Raw genomic sequence first — 19884 nt, 5'->3', positions numbered from 1 at the left:
GAAACAGACTTCCTCAGACAAGCAAAAATTGAGGGAATTTGTCGTCAGTAGACCTGCCTCACAAGAAATTATTTCAAAGAAAAGAAGAAAATAATATAGGTTAGAAACTTAGATTTACATAAAGAAAGAACATAAGAAGGAATAAGTAAAATAAAAATTTTTATTTTTCTTATTGTCAATTGATATAACAGATACCAGCTATTTAAAATAGTAATACCGGGATCCCTGGGTGGCGCAGCGGTTTAGCGCCTGCCTTTGGCCCAGGGCGCGATCCTGGAGACCCGGGATCGAATCCCACGTCAGGCTCCCGGTGCATGGAGCCTGCTTCTCCCTCTGCCTGTGTCTCTGCCTCTCTCTCTCTCTCTGTGTGTGACTATCATAATAATAATAATAATAATAATAATAATAATAATAATAATAATAAAAATAAAATAGTAATACCAACAATGTATTCAATTATGTATGTTTATAGGTGTGCATATATACAAACATACATAGGGGTGTGTGTGTGTGTGTGTGTGTGTATATACATATATATGCTTATATATACATGAAATAACAGCAATGGCACAAAGGATATGAGGAAGGAATTAGGATTATTTTGTTATTATGAAGTACCCTATCAGTGAAGTGGTATAGTGTTATTTGAAAGTGGATTTGGATTACATAAAATACAGATTGCAAAATTTAAATCAACTACTAAAAAAGTAAAAGAAGTGTAATTGGTATGCTGAGAAAGGAAAGAAAATGAATATAAAATACTCAAAACTACAATGGCTATAAAAGGGTGGAAGATAAAAAAAAATAAATAAAAAAAAGGGTGGAAGATGATAAAAGAAACAAAGAACAAGGTAACAAATATGATAGATAATAAAAAAAATAATCACTTTAAATGTCAACAGTCTATATGCACCAATTAAAAGACTGAGATTGTCAGAGTGAATCAAAAATATGACAACTATATGTTGCTTGCAAAGAACCCACTTTAAATATAAAAACACATTTAGATTAAAAGTAAGTGAATGGAGGAAAATGTACCAGGCTAACACTAATTAAAATATTTTTTAAAAAGGGCATTACATAATGATAAAAGGGTCAATTCTCCAAGAAGACATACTGATCTTTAACATGTATGCACCTAACAAGAGCATCAAACTGTCTGAAGCAAAAACCAATAAAATTGCAAAGAGAAATTTTAAAATCCACTATTATGGTTGGCAAGTTTAATGCCTGTCCATCAGAAACAGACAGATCTGGCAGGCAGAAAAGGATATAGGTGAACTCAACATCATCAATCTACTGAATATACTGACATCTATGTACTTTTCCAACCAACAACAGCCGAATACACATTTTCTCAAGCTCACAAAGAACATTCACCAAGATATACCACATTCTGGACCACAAAACATACCGAAACCAAGATGGCAGAGGAGAAATCATGCAGTGTCTGCTCTCAGACTACAGTAGAGTTAAACTAGACATTTAACAGAAAGAGAGCCGGAAAACTCTAGAAGGGAACCATGTGTTAGGAGGTCTGGGTAAGTCCATTCTTCTAAGACCACAGAGATTCAGAGAAGGCTTTAGATTAGTCAAGTAGCATGATCAGAAATGTGCTTTGAGAAAATAAGGCTGTAATACATGGATTTTACTGGAGGAGAAAGAGAACATATTTGAAGACAACAATTAAACAAGTTAAAGACTCTAGATAGGAGGTAAAAAAGGATCCAAGATGGAAGCAAAAATGGAAAACTGATGAATATAAGAAAACTACATATGACCTCTTAATTAATACTTAAAAATACAAAATGCATATCCTCCAACCTATCTATTCCTAACCATCTTTATTAATACATCTTTCATCTAAGTCACTAACTTAATGTGGAATCATACCACAAGACTCTTAGTTACTGCCCCAGATTCCATCTTCACCTCTACCCCCCATTGCACAGCAGCCAGAATGATCTTTTTGATATCACACCCCTGCTCAATGGCTTCCCATTGCAATTGGAATAAAACCTTAACTCCTTACTGTGGCCTATAGAACTTCTTGTCGGGCATTTGCTCTCTCCCAAATTTCCCTACTTAAATCACTTAACCTCCTTGCCATACCTACCATACCCCTTCCATACCCCTTCAGTTTCTCAAAACACCAAACTTATTTTCACTGAGGGGCTTTGCACTAGCTGTTCCCTCTTCCTGGAATGTTCTTTCCCTAAGTATTCACATTGCTGGCTTTTTAAAATTTTCATACCTCAGCTCAAATGTCATCTTCTCAGAGATGTCTTTTCTAATCCCTGTCCTAAAACTCCCATCCCTCTAACTATCCTATCACCCTGCTTTATTTCTTCACAGCAATTACCATCCTTTACAATTATTCTCTATCTGTACATGATGACTGCCTAACTTCCCCACCCCTCTGACACTAAAATGTATATCCCATGAGAGCAGGATCTTATCTGTCTTATTTATCACTCTGTTCCTGCAAGGCAAAGGGTAAGGCTGGGACATAGTAGACACTCAATAAACATACAGTAAAAAACAAAATTCTTATCAGAGATGCTAGTAAATGAGTGACACTATGTAACATTCACTGAGCTCTATTTCATCTTTTATTTTTCTATTACATCATGAGGTACCTTACAGACTGGATTGAAAATCATGGGTTTTAGATCATGTAGTGCCTTATAAATGTCAAATTTTCTAAGGTAACTGGCTGGCAATTTTTTTTTAAAGAGATACCTTTACTGTTTGGTTAACGATATATACTATGCATTTTGTTTTTAAGAGGCCTGTTTTACTGCCACTGATAACATACTTACTTAGATGACTGAGGAGGAAATTCATTTTTTGTTTTTTTCCAACAAATGTTTGAGTGCTGCTTGTACACCAAAACAAGGGCATTCTACTTTCTGAAACTGTATACGAGAGGTCAAGCACAGCCACTCAATGCCTCTGAGAGAAGTTTCCCTATTATTGGTTACTCTTGGGTTATCTAGATAACCCAACTCATCAAAATGATCCCATATCTCCCAACCCCTCTAACCTGCTACCATTGCCAGTAATGTAGAGTTCTGTTATACTCTGAACCCACAATTCCACTGTTTTCATTTTTATTTTTTAAAGTAAGCTCTAGGCCCAATGTGGAACATGAGATCAAAACCATAAGATCAAGAGTCACATGTTCTACTGACTAAGCCAGCCAGGCATCCCTCCACTGATTTTCATTTTAAACTAGAAATCTGATTTATTCAGTAAGTAGTATGACCTTAATAGCAGTCATCTAATTATTCAGTATTTGGGACCTGGAAAGAGGTGAATGTCAGAGAGCCGGAGGCCTTGACCTTGTAACAGGTCTAGCTAGAGTTGAACTAGCAGTGGGGCACACAGGAGAAGCTGCAGAAGGACCTGGAAGAAGGCACTAGGAATATCCATGACTATGCAAATACATGGCCCATACCAGATCCAGTGATTAAATTTACTGACATTTATGTAATTGTTTATGGCTTAAAGTGTTAGCATATCGAGGGGCACCTGGGTGGTAGAGTCAGTTGAGCATCTGACTCTTAGTTTTGGCTCAGGTTATTATGTAGGTTTGTGATCTCAGGGTCATGAGATTGAGCTCCATGCTCAGCATTGTGTCCATTTGAGATTCTCTCTCCCTCTGACCCTCTCTTCTGCACACACACACTCTCTCTCTTCTCTAGGATGACTAAATCTTCAAAAAAAAGTGCAAGTCTATCTAAATACTCTTATTACAATGTACATTTATTAATCCTCAACAATCCTTTGAGGTTAACTATTATCCGCATTTTACAGAAAAGGAGGAAAGCTGTTCCTTGAAAGTAATAGGTCTAAGATTATAGCATGTGTTGCTAGAACTTATCCTAGGACCCTCCCACACAAATTCCATGTACTTCTCACTACATGACCCAGAAAGATGAAGCCCAATATATAAAAGTCATGTGTATTAGTCATGTACTAAGTAAACAACTCTTTCACATGGTAAATAATAAGTAGACTGAAAGAAGTGGTTTGCAAACCTGAATGACTTTGAGAGAGATGGAAATAAAGACAGTAAAAATAATAGTTGCCATTTAAAAAGTAATTTGGTTAGAAAGGTATAAATCAAGAGACAAATTTTTCTAGCAATACCAATATTAGGACCACATAATATAACTTAATCAAAAGCACATGAATTTCAAATCATTGTTGAAAACTGAAAAATGAATATTAAGATTATCAATATTATAATTTACATTGTGAAAGGGAAAACAAATCTACATTTTAAGAATAGAAAACAATCATTACTATCAAAAATGGCTAAAATAACTTTTTTATTAACACAAGGTGAATACTGCATTCAATTAAAACTCCTCTATGGATTCTGTATTTTACTAAAATTACATAGAGGTAACACTAATTTGAATTACTCAAGGTTCTACATACGTTCTTTTGACATCTTGTTCAATCATTGATCGAAGTTCTTTATCTTGAAAAAATTTATTCCAAAGACTCTGAAATGAGGAAAACAACCTATTTAAAATAATCTTACACCTTTGCTTGACTTTTATGATTTCAATTTAATAATTTAAGTGATCACATTTATCCTTCTCTGTGTTATTTTACAATGCAGAAAGGAAGCCTGAAATTGAAATAGTTTTTATTAAAAACTAGCTTAATATCAGAAACACACCCTTATACTAACATCAATTTTTTCCAGTAACAATACCGTGTATATTTTAAAATTTTGTATTATCTATGTAAAGTGAATGATACTTTTGCTGCCATACATCCACTAACTCCCTTACAGTAACAGAAAGGTCTGCTTGGATTAGAGCAGGGCCATAGGCCGACTGGTTTCAGCTTGAACCTGACCTGAATTCCCAATGCACTAAGAAAGATAATGCTTTCTACAAAGCTTGGTTTTATGATCAAACAAATTTTTAGGCACTTTTTAAAATGTGAATTTAAATAAAGCTTAAAATTTACTTAATATTTTATGTTGCTTTACTGTAGACTACATTATAACAACTCTATGTATCAGGGAAAACATGCTAATATTATATGTGAGCTGGAAAATAATTTGATAGTGAGAAAATAGAAATTAGAGCAGCAGTTGAAGAAGTTATGCAATAACACCTCTAAAGTAGTAATTATTCTTAGTCTTTCCTGGAATATGAGTGGGAATAGGCAGATCTTTTTCATTATCTTTAAAAACTTTTTAATAGACTCTCTACAAATATTCACTTTTCTTCCTGGCAATCAGTCCCACCAAGTGAACTTTACCTATTTTTATTATCAAGGGAGGCTTTCCTAGTCTCCCCATTACCCACTACAACTGTGATAAAACAGTTCTATCCTCCTGTTGATGCTCTCCTATTTTACCCTGAGTTCTTATGGTCCCCTGGGACTTCTCCATAGTGCCACTCAACAAAAATAGATTGTGAACCTCCTACAACACAGGGTGAACACAGCATGGAATAACTTCCATCAGGTTTTAGAGACATAATATACGGAGTAAAAAAAATAATTAGTTGGCATGAAATAACATTGCTTTCACAGTGATTGATAAGCAGTCTCCTAAGCATATTCTTATGAGCAAAAGAAGCTGAGATATGAATAAAGATGAACTTTACCCCTTCATCCTGTGAAAGGGGATTATTGATCATCAAATCTTGCTGGCCAACAACCTTCCTTGGGTTTGTGATGTGCTGGCAAAGAAAGGAAGAAAACACACAAAAATCAGAGTTACTGGACTTTAAAGTATACATAAGAAAACAATTACATTAATTAAAGTACAACTTACTATTTCTTTAACGTTGCTATACCATGCTCTTAATTCTTTAATTCTACTTATCCACTGGCTTTTATCTTGAGGAAGAACACAAAGAAATAGCTGTCAAGAAAAAAAAGGGGAAACTTCCGTAAAAATCCTAACAAGTAACATGTAAAACTATGCCAAACAGAATCACCTGAAAATTGAAAGTGATATTCATATTCAGAGTATTCCATATTTGTATCATTCCAATTCCCAATAAATTATATTTGGGAATGTTTATATATATTTGGACAATTCAAAAACTGAGCAAAGGCCAAATGAACATGATCCCAAAAGGTACACCACGGAAGTGACTCAAGCTCCCGTCCACATTTATATTAAAAATGAACAAGAATGCATTGAGGTTCAAGTATAATTCCCATTTTACAGTCTTATATTAATGCAGGTATTGACAGACACCAAGTCCAATGATTAATTTCAAGTTTTAAGATTTGTCTTAAAACAGGCAGGTAAAGGATGGAGAACAACAACCTGAGGGCAGGGCTTCAGATGTGAAGTTATTTCTTTTACGGCAGAAATGTAATTTACAACTGGCAATTGGCTTATGAAAATAACAAGCATTTTTAAAAAGACAAATTTGATTTAATTTAGTTTAATACAACAATAAAATAAATCTGGATTTGAGTTTATTTTTAGCCAACGAAGGATACTAAAAGTTAAACAACAAGGAATGGGGGGTGGGGCATGAATATTTGTATACAAATATTCTAGCAGCAGGTCTCCTGTCTTTACTGCCTGCATCTAACAGAAGAAAAATGTATTTTAATTATTAACTCTAAATTATTAAATCTAAAACTGTCTAATACATCATGCGTTTCTTACTGTCCTTACTTGCACAGACTCTTTATGTTCAATTTATGCAGATAAAACCTAAAAAACTTTCAATAGAAGTCATTTCAGAAATAAATCTAAACCTCAATTAATTCATTTTGAGAGAACAAAAAGGGACAATATTGCCAGGCAATTACAAAAGATAACTGCAGATTATTACTAGTTTTGGTAATCAATGGCCCTTTCTCTTAAGAGATTGACCTAATTTTTTTCCATTTCTCTTTCCTGCTGTCCTTCACTTTAGGTTTCCAGTGGAAAAGAGAGAGAGAGAGAGAGAGAGAGAGAGAGAGAGAGAGAGAGAGATATCTTTTCCATCTGCTGTTTCTGAGGCAAAGGGGTGGGGGTGGGGGTACTAAACGGCTGCACTTGATACAGTGGGAAGCTGGAAGTAAATCCCGGTCTGCTCCTGCCCGGCTTCAAGGATTTCTGCAGAAGCCTCTGGGGAACATAAAGGTGTTGCTTTGAATTCTGCTCCATCAAATGAGATGAAAGAACAGTTATTTCAAATAACTCCTTTACCATCACCACTTATTCGGGACTAAGGTGGTTCAACCTTATTAGTAAATGTCCTATGAAAGATAAACTTGGATGGCCAAAAAATCGAGAGTCAAGTCTCCTGGAAAATTCAGTGATCCCCTGCATGGGTAATCTCCCAGGGCATCAGGTAATGTGTTGATATACTGCAACCACAAACTGTAAATAAATATTTTCTTCTTACCTTCCAGCAAATGCTGCGGAACCTGCTGCTTCTCAGCTGCCCATTAATCCCCTTCTGCCTTATTGTTGCCAAGTAATTGTTGTTTACAAATAGTTCTTCCCATTCTTTCCTATATGCAAGAAACCAAAGCATAGGGATCCTTTTGTTAAAATTCTCTGCTTGGAGAGGAATGCTACAGGAAATTAATTTTAAATAAGTCTAAGAAATGCAACTTTTAAAACGTATATATTTAGTTGTGTACTGTTTCTGAACGCATGGCTGTCTTTTTGGACACAGTTCTTCTGTAGATTTAATGAATATGTAGATCGCTATAATTATGCCAGCTACTGAAATTCATAATGTCTAAGGAGGCTATTCCATCTCCTCTAAAATGCTGGTAGCGCAGTTCAGTGAAACAAGAAAAAATATGAATATTAATATAAATATATGACTGCTTTAGCCATTGACAAAGACATGCCCGCTCCAAAAATACATAGCAAAAAAGGATAACATTATATTAACTTCTCACATGAAATATCTGTTTAAATGAACCCATTTCTCTTTAGTGTCAGGCTGCAGAGTTGAATAAACTACTTTCTTTAACTTTTAGTGCTACTTACTATTGAAATCTCTGCAACTTCTTTCTACATGATCAGTTTTAAAATTTTAACAGGTGCAGGCAAATTTGAAAAAAACATCAAAAAATTAAAAAGCCTCACTGTAAAAACTGTTAAAGGCAAGCTTGAGTACCTTGCAGTACCTATGGCTGAGTAGATAAACAACTGAAATATGCCTCCCAGGCACGCAGACACCAGGGGCCTAACACCTGTGCCTCATTAATATACAAGTAAATCTGCTCTACTGGGAAACAATTGGAAATTAATTGTCCCAAACCATTTACTGAGTTTGAATAAAGGAAGGAGACCTATATTCCCTGCATCTTGTACCAAACTAAACATCAAGAATCATTTGTCAACAGTTGAGGCTACTGAGCGCAGCTTCATGAAATTTCTCTCAGATTTCATAATGCCACAAAAAACTTATCATGTAAAACTTATTATCAAAGCTGAAACCCTGGCAATCTTCTTCAGAGGGACTTCCTCAAAAGAAAGCCTTTAAAACAAACCATCCTCCTATACATACATGCAGTTGTTACTGGCCAAACCCTACTCATTTTGAGAAAAGACAGCATTGCACACTATGTTATCTTAGAGCCAGTAACGCAACCAACTGCATACTTACAGTTTAAAAACCTGACTGTGATTCTGGAGTCCAGGGATCGAGTCCCACATCAGGCTCCTTGCATGGAGCCTGCTTCTCGCTCTCTCTGTGTCTCTTATAAATAAATGAAATCTAAAAACAAAACAAAACAAAACAAAAAACAAACAAAAAAAACCTGACTGTGGGATACCTTCTCCAGAGTTTTCCAGAAGGGTGACCAAGGCAATGGCACATTCCTGACTTCCACAAGCAGGAGAACTTCCAGCTCAGCCTTGTAGCATTGATCCCCAAGCCTTCTGCCAGGAGAGGCTAGTGGCTAAGTATGTCAAATGAGACAAGCACTCCAGCTCCATACTGAAGAAATACATTCCTACCACCACTCCGTGAAAATTTCTCACTCAACACTCCATTTTTAAGAGAAAATAATACTTCACTTTTATGTTAATTTGCATTTGTGTTATTAGTGAAAGTGAAAATTTTTCATCTTTTTGAGTCATTTTAGTTCTTAATAAAAATTTCCTTTCTTGTCCTTTGCCTATTTTAAGCACCATAGGATAATGGTTAAGAGAATGGACGCAGAACCACACTTTCATTTTCACAGAAACACACAATTTACTAGCTACTCACTAGCTGTATAAGCATGGGCAAGTTACTTAATGTCCCTGTGCCTCTGTTTCCTCACCTGTAAAATGAAATAATAGTATCTACCTCAAAGAATTATTATAAGGATTAAAATACATGCAAATCCTCAGAAGCATATCTAGAATATCATAACATTTTTAAAAAATTAGTATTATTGTTAATAATAACTACAATATTGCTCTTATCTTAGTGTGCCTTATTAGTTGCTCAAGAGTTTTTTATACATTAAAAATTTCACATCTTTGTTTGCCACACACATATACTTTTTAACACAATATCTTGATTTTCAACACAGTGAAGCTTTTTAATTTGTATATTAATTTAAATCTAACATTTATTTTCTCCTGATCTTTCCATTGTTTTCATGCTTAATTCTTTGCTGCTTCAAGTTCAAAGAAATCTTTACTGAAATCTTGTTTTTTTTAAAATCACATTAGTCCATTTGTAATACCTATAGTATTTTAAATACATTATCTATTTCCCAACAATCTTACATATATCATCCACGTCTCATATTCAGGTTTTGTTTTTATCCAGTTTTAGCAGTACTCAAAGATAAGATAAGCAATGAGTACATCTCAGAAAATGTTAAGTATGTCTAAATAGCTTGTGGTCTGCAAGCAAAAAGTGCATATTTTAAATAGATTCTGAACCCAAAGGGAATCAAAATTTGTGCAAGACCATGCAGTTCCATGGCCCAAGACCACCAAAACGTTCCAGATAGAGAGGGAAGTGTGAGGCAAGGACTCCCCCAGTCTCTTCCAAAATCAGCTTCTATTCTCAGGTACCAGGACAGTATGAAGGTAGACACAGCTGGTGGCTAGATTCATTGCCATCTTGTCAAGTTACACAGCCTTTTAAGGTCAAGTTACATACTACTTATGTAATGAAGGATAATTATTTGTTAGCTTAAATAAGACCCTGGGCCTTGATTACAGTGTCGGTAGACAGAACAGGAGACTGGGGCATGTGAAATGGAAACATTATCTTTGGAATTCACAATCATCTCAATTTATTCAGTGTACTTAGAGTTCCAATTAAGGCTTAAAGCCTCAAACTGATGAAGAAACCTAACAACAGAGGAACACGAAGGCCACAAGATAATTCATTGTCTTGTTCTTCTATGGCATTGTGTTTCATTAGTAAACAGTGATATAGAGTAAACACAAGTGACAGTTCCTAATATATGCTTAGCACTCAGATTAGAGAAAGCATGAAGTTAAAGAGGTAGATGGATCTTTAAACCATTTATATTCTGGTGAAGGCAAAGCATTCTTGGCAGTACAGAGAAGGCAGAACAAGTTTTATACCTAAAAATTAAAACTGAGTATAGAAAATATTAGCAGCACTGCAGGTACTCAAAGGCTACTTACTGCAAGAGCTGGGCTGCAGAGCTTAAACAGTCCATTGAGGACAAAATGTTGAATAATTTAGCTCTTTGAGGGGAGCCGAACCAAAATAAAAGGTTTTTACAATCATAAATATGAATGGTGAACTACTCCTGAATTCAGATCAAGACATGGGCAAAGAATACTGTTATTGACAAGTCAGTGGTGGAATTTTTCAGTTTAACAAAAATAAAGGAAAAGTAGTTCCTAAACTTTGTCTTATATTTTTAAAAAAGCATACAGTATGCCTGTAACAGCCCAAACCTGGCAATGATGCTATTAAAATGCTAAAAAAATCCATATATATTTAAAAATATAATATTTTAAGTAAATCACTTTTAATCTTTACAATAACTCTCCTGGATGTGTATTCTTAACCCCTCTTTACCAATGAGGAAACTAAGACTCAGAAAAATTGAGTAAGAAAAAAAAGAGAATTAGGAAAAGTATCTTCCTGGAATAACATGGAAGCAACACTAAAAGGGAAATATAATACTACAGACATCAAAGAACAAAAATGGTCTCTGGCAACAAGGCAAGACAAGAATATGACCTTTTATTTTCTTCCTGAGATTTTTAGTTTTTGAACATCAAGTACAAGGATACAGAGATAAGTTTTCACCAGCTGGACTGAGAAACTAACTCAACAGCTGCTATGAGTGGTTAAAAACAACGTGGGGTATTTAGGTGTATAAAGGCCTCAAATGGAACAGATCAGACATACCTGGGCTTTAAGGACAAAGCACTAGTTCCATCTAGTGGCAATCATTATGCCTTGCAGGCACTGGGTCCCTAAAAACAACCAGCATCTACGCAGGGAAAGGCAGAGAAACTGGTTTATTTCTCTAGCTAATGTTAATGGACATTAACATTAATGTTAACGGACTAATGTTAATGGACTGGTAGTGGCTGCCTTGGAAGCACTGTGTCAAAAAGGATTCTGAAGCTACCATATGCTCCTCAAAGAAGAACACTGTGACAAAAAATTTCAATGTAGGCCATGAGTGTTGCAGTCATTTCTCAGAACATGAAATCAACTTTTGCAGCAGCAATTGAGATCTCCTCCCCTCCCCCCCTTCGCTCCCCTGCCAAAGAACACCTATTTAGGTAAGCAAATCCTTGGCAATGTTTTTTGTATTTTTTTTTTTTGACATGGCAATCAACTAGAGTATGTAGTGAATAAATATAGCTGATGATCATTAGGAGCTCTCTATTTCTAATTATATATTTTAAGGTAGTATTTTCCTAAGATACACACATAAAATTAGTATAAAACTAGTTAGCACCTTCTAAATGTAATTGTTTAAATACTTTTGTAACCTAAATAATGCATAAATTACTTGATTATGTGGCAATTCTGGACTAAAAATTTCTAAATTGTCGTAAATGATGACACGCTAGAGAAAATAATTTTATACTGTATATTTTATATGATGGTTTCTAACCCCATTTTCAAGCTCTGCCTGGGAAGGCAGCAATGTCTTTATGGGACTAACTAAAGAAACCCAAACAACTACAATGACTGAAAATAGTTCAGAGACCACATAAAATCTAGGACTCAGGAACTCCAATACTTGGTTAAGAGATGCTACTCTGGTGCTCACTGATAAACTGCTGAAGGAATGGAGAAGGGACTGTCACCAGGGGGAAGTTCAACAGGTCACAGGGAAGGGAGATCAAAGAGGGAGATGTGGTCAAGGAGCTCTGCAGAGATGGTCCTGTAGTTTACAAGGTCAACTAGCCTTTGATCATCTTGTTTTTTTGAGATTTAACTAGAAACAGGAGCACTAAAGGCCAGAGCCAAATAAAGGTGATCTTTATGCAAAATAAGATCAGAGTTAGACACACACAATATTTGAAAGTGAAAAAGCACAAGAGAACTAAATCTGATATAAAAATGTTTATACAATTTTATGAACCTGAAGTGCATACCAACATCTGAAAGAAATTGCCATATTAATGACTATAACTGCTTTACCAAATATATAGGTAAAAGGACAGAATAAATTTTAAATTTGTATAGAAATATATTAGTGAAAGATTTCTACTAATGAAAGGACTACCATAAATCTAATATTCCAACTAAGAGAGTATATACTTGAATGTCATCTTAAAGGAATGATTTTAAAAATACTATTCAAATAAAACAAGGAACATCTAACTTAAAAATCAATGGAAATATGAGAAGTGTAAATTAGGTATGTCAGCATCAGACTGTAAAGTGTGGCACCAGATATGGGTAAGCTACAACATTAGGACTGCAGGTGCCAAGATCAACCAGATAAACACTGATGTTATCTATAATTACCTCATTTTTAGCTTAAATCACAGGTAATGAGGGAACTCAGAGACTCTAAAAGGCAATTAGACACTGTACTGGCTTTTCTGCTTCCTGTATCAGGAATTTTTAAAAACTTACTTTTATTTAAAGCTTTTTTTCCTCCATAATGAAACATCAGGGCACATCACTTATACATATATAAATAAATATAAAAACAGAATGCACAATTACTCACAAGTTTCAAATGGATTTCTCTCTTATGTCTAGGTGAAATGTATTCTCACGTGATGAGGCTCCATTGAAACAAAGGCAACAAATAGTTCACTGTGTGGAGGTTTGTTAAAATTAATTTATGATAATGTTTTGATTTGGGTTTGGATTGAACTCTGAACTGAGAAATTTTGAACTCCCACCTTAATATCCACAAGGACACAAAGAACTGAGTTAGCAATAGTTTTGGACTGTCAGATAATATATTTTTTTAAAAAAAAATATATCATTCTCTTCAAAATATAATGTTTAAGAGCTTCTAAATTCAAAGGTCATATTAAGTAGGTAAAGTCAATAAACATACCCTTAGAAAAGAAATTTTTAAGAGCTGTATCACAAGGTTATAAAAAGTTAAGTATACAATAAAGGTCATTATACTACTAATCAAGGGTTCAGCATTTAGAAATGAAGGGAGAAAAGGATCCTGTACCAAACTGTCTCTATGAAGTCATCTAAAATTAATGTATTTTATATTTCTTAGTTAACTGATATTTCTTATATAATTAATGCTTTGTAAACCTTCCTGAAGACCTCCCCCACCTTCTTCACATCCCCACTGCACCACATTCACCTTGCTATTTGTGAAACTAGCATGCACTCGATATCTAACTTTCCATGTGATACAGAATTTGCCACTGTCTACAATGTAAACAGTACTATGAAGCAAATGCTTACAGAATTGAGAACAAATTATTCTCCAGTAATCTAGAGACAGACATTTATTTAGCAAACTCTGTTGTCTTCATTAAAAGTCAATCTTATTTCATAAACCATGTTTTTCAAGACTGGGTTGAGGGGGGGTTCCCTAAGTGGCTCAGCGGCTTGGAGCCTGCCTTGGGCTCAGGGCGTGACCCTGGAGACCTGGGATCGAGTCCTACATTGGGCTCCCTGCATGGGGCCTGCTTCTCCCTCTGCCTGTCTTTGCCTCTCTCTCTCTCTGTCTCTCATGAATAAATAAAATCTTTAAAACAAAAAACAACCCCATTAAATATCTTAAAAAACAAAAAACACCGGGTTGACTTATAGGGTATTACACACATGGAAATACATGTATGCTTCAAATAATACTTTCTCTGTAAAAGATCCGAATGGACTATAACTGAATCCAGCATTTGTTAATTTGTAGATAAGCAATATCCAATAGAACGGAGATAATAGTAATATTCTATATCTGTCCAATATAGCAATCAATCACATGTAGCTACTAAGCTGTTGAAATATGGCTAGTGCAAATAACTACATATTTTAATTAATTTAAATCTAAACTTAAATGGACTCATGTCAACTAAAGGTTTCTATATTGAACATCAAAACTCAAAAGTGTTTTAGGATAATAAACTATTAATAGATACATTTCATTTTTAAAGTAACAACTATAAAAAGTTTCAAAAGATATAAATATACACATGATGGGTATCACATATAGTGTTACTGGGGAAAGAAGACAGACACACTTTAAAAGTTAAACAATACAGCTAGTCAAAAAATCAAGACCGTTCCATAAGAGAGGTAACACAGTAGACAATTCTAAATGAATGGTGCTAATAAGATCAGATATAAATGTGATAAATATTTTTTTCTTTTTGGTCTCTATCTGGTTGTCCTTCCCTGTCTATATGTTTCTCTGTCTCTATCACCACCCTCTGCCCCTTGCTTCCTCTCACCTCCCTTTTCTTATACATACAAATAAAAGGGAAGTAAATCTTTAGTGAAGTGATGGATCTGTAAGTTACCAAAAATAATCAATGCTGGCAAGAACCAGACCCAAGATTTGAATAATGAGCCTAATATGACTCCAATATTAGACTGGCTCAAAGATCCAGGATATGAAAATGTTAAATGAAAATGAGTCATGTGATAAACCAATTTTAAGTCAATATGGACATTAAGTACTTTATAATTTGTTTGGATTAATGTACCTAAGAAAATAATTTCACACAGGCCTCTGAAAAGGTAAGGAAATTTCATCCAAGGGCCACCAGAAAATCTCACTTATATATAATTTAAAAGAAAAAAACTCACTACTATAAAAAATCCCATGCTTGAATACCCCATATATCCAACATAATGAAAGACCAATGTATGCCACATAAGTGATTTTTTTTAACACAAAAATGTTGAGAGTATCATAGTATTTCTAAGCCTGAAAGAAATTTTTGTCCAGATGTGGTATACATTGGGAAAATGTATAGCTTTTGGCCCTGCATTAAATAACTCCATACTTGGGACGCCTGGGTGGCTGAGCAGTTTAGCGTCTGCCTTCCACCCAGGGCGTGATCCTGGAAACCCGGGATCGAGTCCCACATCGGGCTCCCTGCATGGAGCCTGCTTCTCCCTCTGCCTGTGTCTCTGCCTCCCTCTCTCTGTGTCTCTCATGAATAAATAAATAAAATCTTTAAAAAAAACAATAAAATAAAATAACTCCACACTGCTTTGCTTTTAGAGTTTTCCATTCTGTTTTTAGTGGCATCTTTCTCATGACTATCATTATCCGGCTATCGGCTACCAATTTGTAAAATGATTATACATTAGCTTTTAAAAATCCTAAATCTGGGATCCCTGGGTGGCGCAGTGGTTTGGCGCCTGCCTTTGGCCCAGGGCGCGATCCTGGAGACCCGGGATCGAATCCCACATCGGGCTCCTGGTGCATGGAGCCTGCTTCTCCCTCTGTCTGTGTCTCTGCCTCTCTCTCTCTATCTGTGACTATCATAAATAAATAAAAATTAAAAAAAATAAAATAAAAAATAAAAATCCTAAATCTACACCCCTGTCGCTTGCTCAGTGTGTCTTTTTTAAAATAAAGACAACAAACTAGACTTTAAGCTGTCATATATTCTAGCCTATTTCAACATCATAAATTAGCACTATCATTTTTAATTTTTAAAAAATGTGAAGACTGAGAATAAGGACTTGCAGGGCTCTCCCGTGCCTAAACATACCTTAATAAACAAACATTCTGCCTGTTCTACTATTTTCCTCCTATTTCTAAGTTTCTGGTTATATTCTAAATGGTTGAAGTTATTAGAAATTTGACCTATAAATAACGGATATGTCACTTTTGTATCCAAAGGTCAGCAGCGAATCCCATTCTCTGGCCTTAGGCCTTGGGGGGATCAGCCAAGAAAGAATTCAGAGCCAAACTCTTTTTTTTTTTTTTATAAATTAGTTTTTATTGGTGTTCAATTTACCAAAATACAGAATAACACCCAGTGCTCATCCCGTCAAGTGTCCCCCTCCGTGCCCGTCACCCATTCACCCCCACCCCCCGCCCTCCTCCCCTTCCACCACCCCTAGTTCATTTCCCAGAGTTAGAAGTCTTTATGTTCTGTGTCCCTTTCTGATATCTCCCACACATTTCTTCTCCCTTCCCTTATATTCCCCTTCACTATTATTCATATTCCCCAAATAAGTGAGAACATACACTGTTTGTCCTTCTCCGATTGACTTACTTCACTCAGCATAATACCCTCCAGTTCCATCCACGTTGAAGCAAATCGTGGGTATTTGTTGTTTCTAATGGCTGAGTAATATTCCATTGTATACATAAACCACTTCTTCTTTATCCATTCATCTTTCGATGGGCACCGAGGCTCCTTCCACAGTTCAGAGCCAAACTCTTAAGCAAGCATTTACTAGCAGTTAAAGCAAAAGCACCTTCTCAAGGTGGGAGAGGGGGCAGGCCCAGCGGTGGCAAATGTTTCAGGGAGTCAGATCATCTTTTCTCTTTCCTCTTCATGCTTGCATAGGTTATGGGTCACAGCTAGGGTGGTCTCTGACTGAGGCTGCTTCCAATCATCTAAGGGATTCCTCCTACCAGTGGAGGGGGTGGGTGGTCCTGGGGGGTGGGGTTTGGCCCCATATGTTGGAATTGTCATGGCAGCCTTCTCCCTACAGGGAGAGGGTCAAAACCACAATGTACATGTATCATAATGAAGCTATATGCTACTGTTGGCAGGTGTCATAGGGGAGAATGCCTGTGTATCCTCTTTGGCGTCTTTCCTTAACTATCTACTTTATCTCAAAGAAAAAAAGGAAAAATCCCTTCTTCTGAATACTGAATATAGTGGGTGGGGGATAAAGGGTTGAGAGAAGACACGAAAGTGAAGAAATCAGGGTATGGACACCTAATTTGAGTCTGTACTGTTTCCTATGTAGGATAGAACACCAGTGGGAATATTTTTATTACTTATTTTTAAAAAATAGTTGTTATACATCACAGCGGAAGATGAACTTCCTTGTCCAAATTAAAAATATGTTTCATAAAAGTCCTGTCTTAGGCAGAAGTATTCTCCTATGATGAAATTTTATGTTTTCTGAAAATTCATCTATTTCAAGAGAACCCAAATCTAGTCCTGACTTTATAAAGGGCCTTTTGTTACTTTTTTCTATTGTTAACCATATGCTCAATAATTCAGATATATCCAAACGGATGCTACAAAATCTTTAACTGTATGTCCACAGATATCCTTACATGAACCAAAGAGATGTTTCCATAAAGCTGTCACATGGAACACTATTATTAAATTGAAAATTAGCACAAGAAAACTCTCATTTTTCTCCAGAGCTTTTAAAAAATATTATGATTAGGAATGGTACCTAGACATAGCAGGAAAGGTAGGAAAATGGGCTTCCCTTCTCTAGGGCCCATCAACAGTCCAGGTGACAGTGAGAAAAACAGGGATGGGAACAGTTTAAAAAAAAAAAAAAGCCAATAAAACCATGGCTTTATTTATTCCATTCCCTCAACCCTCTACTAGATCTCTCAAGTAGGAAAAAAATACTCGTGTTCAAGCTACACATAATCAGAATATTAAAAGAGAGAAGGAGGCTCTGGGTTTGGCCACATGTTCAGGTGGGGAAGGGGCAAGCAAACAAATGTAATTACAAACTCTTACTGTACACTGAACAAAATCTACATAACAAGAAGTCTGTGCCTGGTTCAATGACAGTAGAGCTCTGTTGCTCAAGATAACTTTAAGATCTAGAAGCACATTAAAAAACTGGAATGAGAGTTAAGAATGTTCAACTATCCTGTTTTTGCTTCAAATGGGTTCAGAGACTTGGGCTTGTCATCTGAATTACTTTTCTAATCTGAACAAATAGCTTGAAATTCAATTTTTGAAAATCCTTGAAATATGTCAACCAGCTAAACTACTATATCTATCTCAGAACATTGCATCTATAATCATGAAATGAAAACTATGTCCATATGTTCAGATGATACTAGGACTTCTTTTAAATTTCAAATATTCTCTCATTAGCAGGCTATTTTTTATTCCATAGCTGCTTTATTGATTTTTTCCCTATTTCTAAGCACATAATATTCATTCTCAATTGTATCATTATCAACTATTTCATATAATTTTGTGATTTAAAGATTCTCATTTTCAACTCCAAGCTAATTTTTTTGCTCATGTATTTAAATATATCAAACACCTATGATATACTAAAACCTAAATCTGTAAATACTACCAAAATACTAGTTCAATGTAATAGCAATGTCAACACATATATGTATAATACTCAACAACAGATATATGTAAATACTCCTATTGTAAGGTCCACTTTAGTTGTCATTTATAATTAGGGGCATAATTTTGTCACTAACAAACATAAGGTCAATTGAATCTAACCATTCTAACAGTGTTCCGCCCTGCACCCAGCCCCAAAAGAACTCATTGTTAACAGAAAATTAAGACTACCTTTATTCATGTTGTTTACCTCATAGAAAAATCCTATCCCCTCTACGGTGTCCATTAGATATATCTTCCTTGTAACCAACACTTCTCTCATCCCTCAGTTTTAATTACCCCATCTGGTACTCCTCTAGTTCTTAGTAAAATGTCCCCATTATAATAACATTGGTCATCATCCACATTAGTTGCTTCCATGTCTGTCCCCCCTCCTAGTTGGTAAGTGAGCTGTGTTTTATTCCTCTTTGGATCTTGGAGGTTTAGCGTACTGGCTTGCCTATAGTGTACAATAAAGATTTGCAGAATGACTGAATATTTGTTAGCTTTCTTGAACCAAATATATATAAACAAATATCAGAAAAACACTAATGGAAGCTCTAGAAAAAAAATGAAAAATAGGGTTACTAACCACTGCCAGCTTTCCCTCAGAAGGCAAGGTAATTTTGATAGAGAAAATAGACAAATACTGAGTATCAATCTCTATTAAAATATTCTGTGAAAATTCCAGCTTCAAAGTGTACCTTTGAGGCTTATAAATTGTTTGTCAAATCAAAAATCAATAATTAAGTCTTATGTAGACCTAACTATATAACGACAAAGTAAATAAATAAGAGATTTGTAAAATGTTTAAGAAGATTTATAATTTTCCACTTTTAAACTATACTTCTTATATTATTTTTTCAAATTACAGATCCAGTAACACTCTTCAACATTATTGACCAAATAGTTAACTGACTTTGTCTGTTTCACTATCATACTTAAAAAGTCCAGCATGCTAATGTATACTACGAATAGTAGTATACTACTACTATTCATGGGGCTGAGAGGGGTACATTTCACTGGGAACACCAGGGGAAAACGGAAGTATGTCCAGGGGAAGGGACTCTCAGTGATGACTGACTCAGAGCAGCTTATTCTCATATTTCAAATGTATGCCTGTCTTTTCAAAGATAAATATTTACACAGCCTCGGATGACTGGAGCTTGCAGCTGACTATGTAAATAAACAAATACGAAAAA

The 19884-nt window shown here is 35.4% G+C and overlaps 1 protein-coding gene across 1 annotated transcript in view; it reads right to left on the bottom strand.

Moving 5' to 3' along the window:
• Window positions 1-19884, bottom strand: part of TBC1D5 (TBC1 domain family member 5) — a 530534-nt gene that overhangs the window by 232002 nt on the left and 278648 nt on the right. The window contains exons 6-9 of the mRNA XM_055321341.1: window positions 7392-7500; window positions 5810-5899; window positions 5640-5714; window positions 4450-4517 (exon numbers count right to left, since the gene is read on the bottom strand). Of these exons, the coding sequence (XP_055177316.1) occupies window positions 4450-4517; window positions 5640-5714; window positions 5810-5899; window positions 7392-7500 (342 nt within the window). The remainder of the gene's footprint in view (window positions 1-4449; window positions 4518-5639; window positions 5715-5809; window positions 5900-7391; window positions 7501-19884) is intronic.

This window comes from Nyctereutes procyonoides, unplaced genomic scaffold (assembly GCF_905146905.1).
Source record: "Nyctereutes procyonoides isolate TBG_1078 unplaced genomic scaffold, NYPRO_anot_genome, whole genome shotgun sequence".
NCBI lineage: Eukaryota > Metazoa > Chordata > Mammalia > Carnivora > Canidae > Nyctereutes > Nyctereutes procyonoides.
The sequence above is the reverse complement of the archived record's forward strand: the minus strand, read 5'-3'. Positions and strand labels throughout refer to the sequence as shown.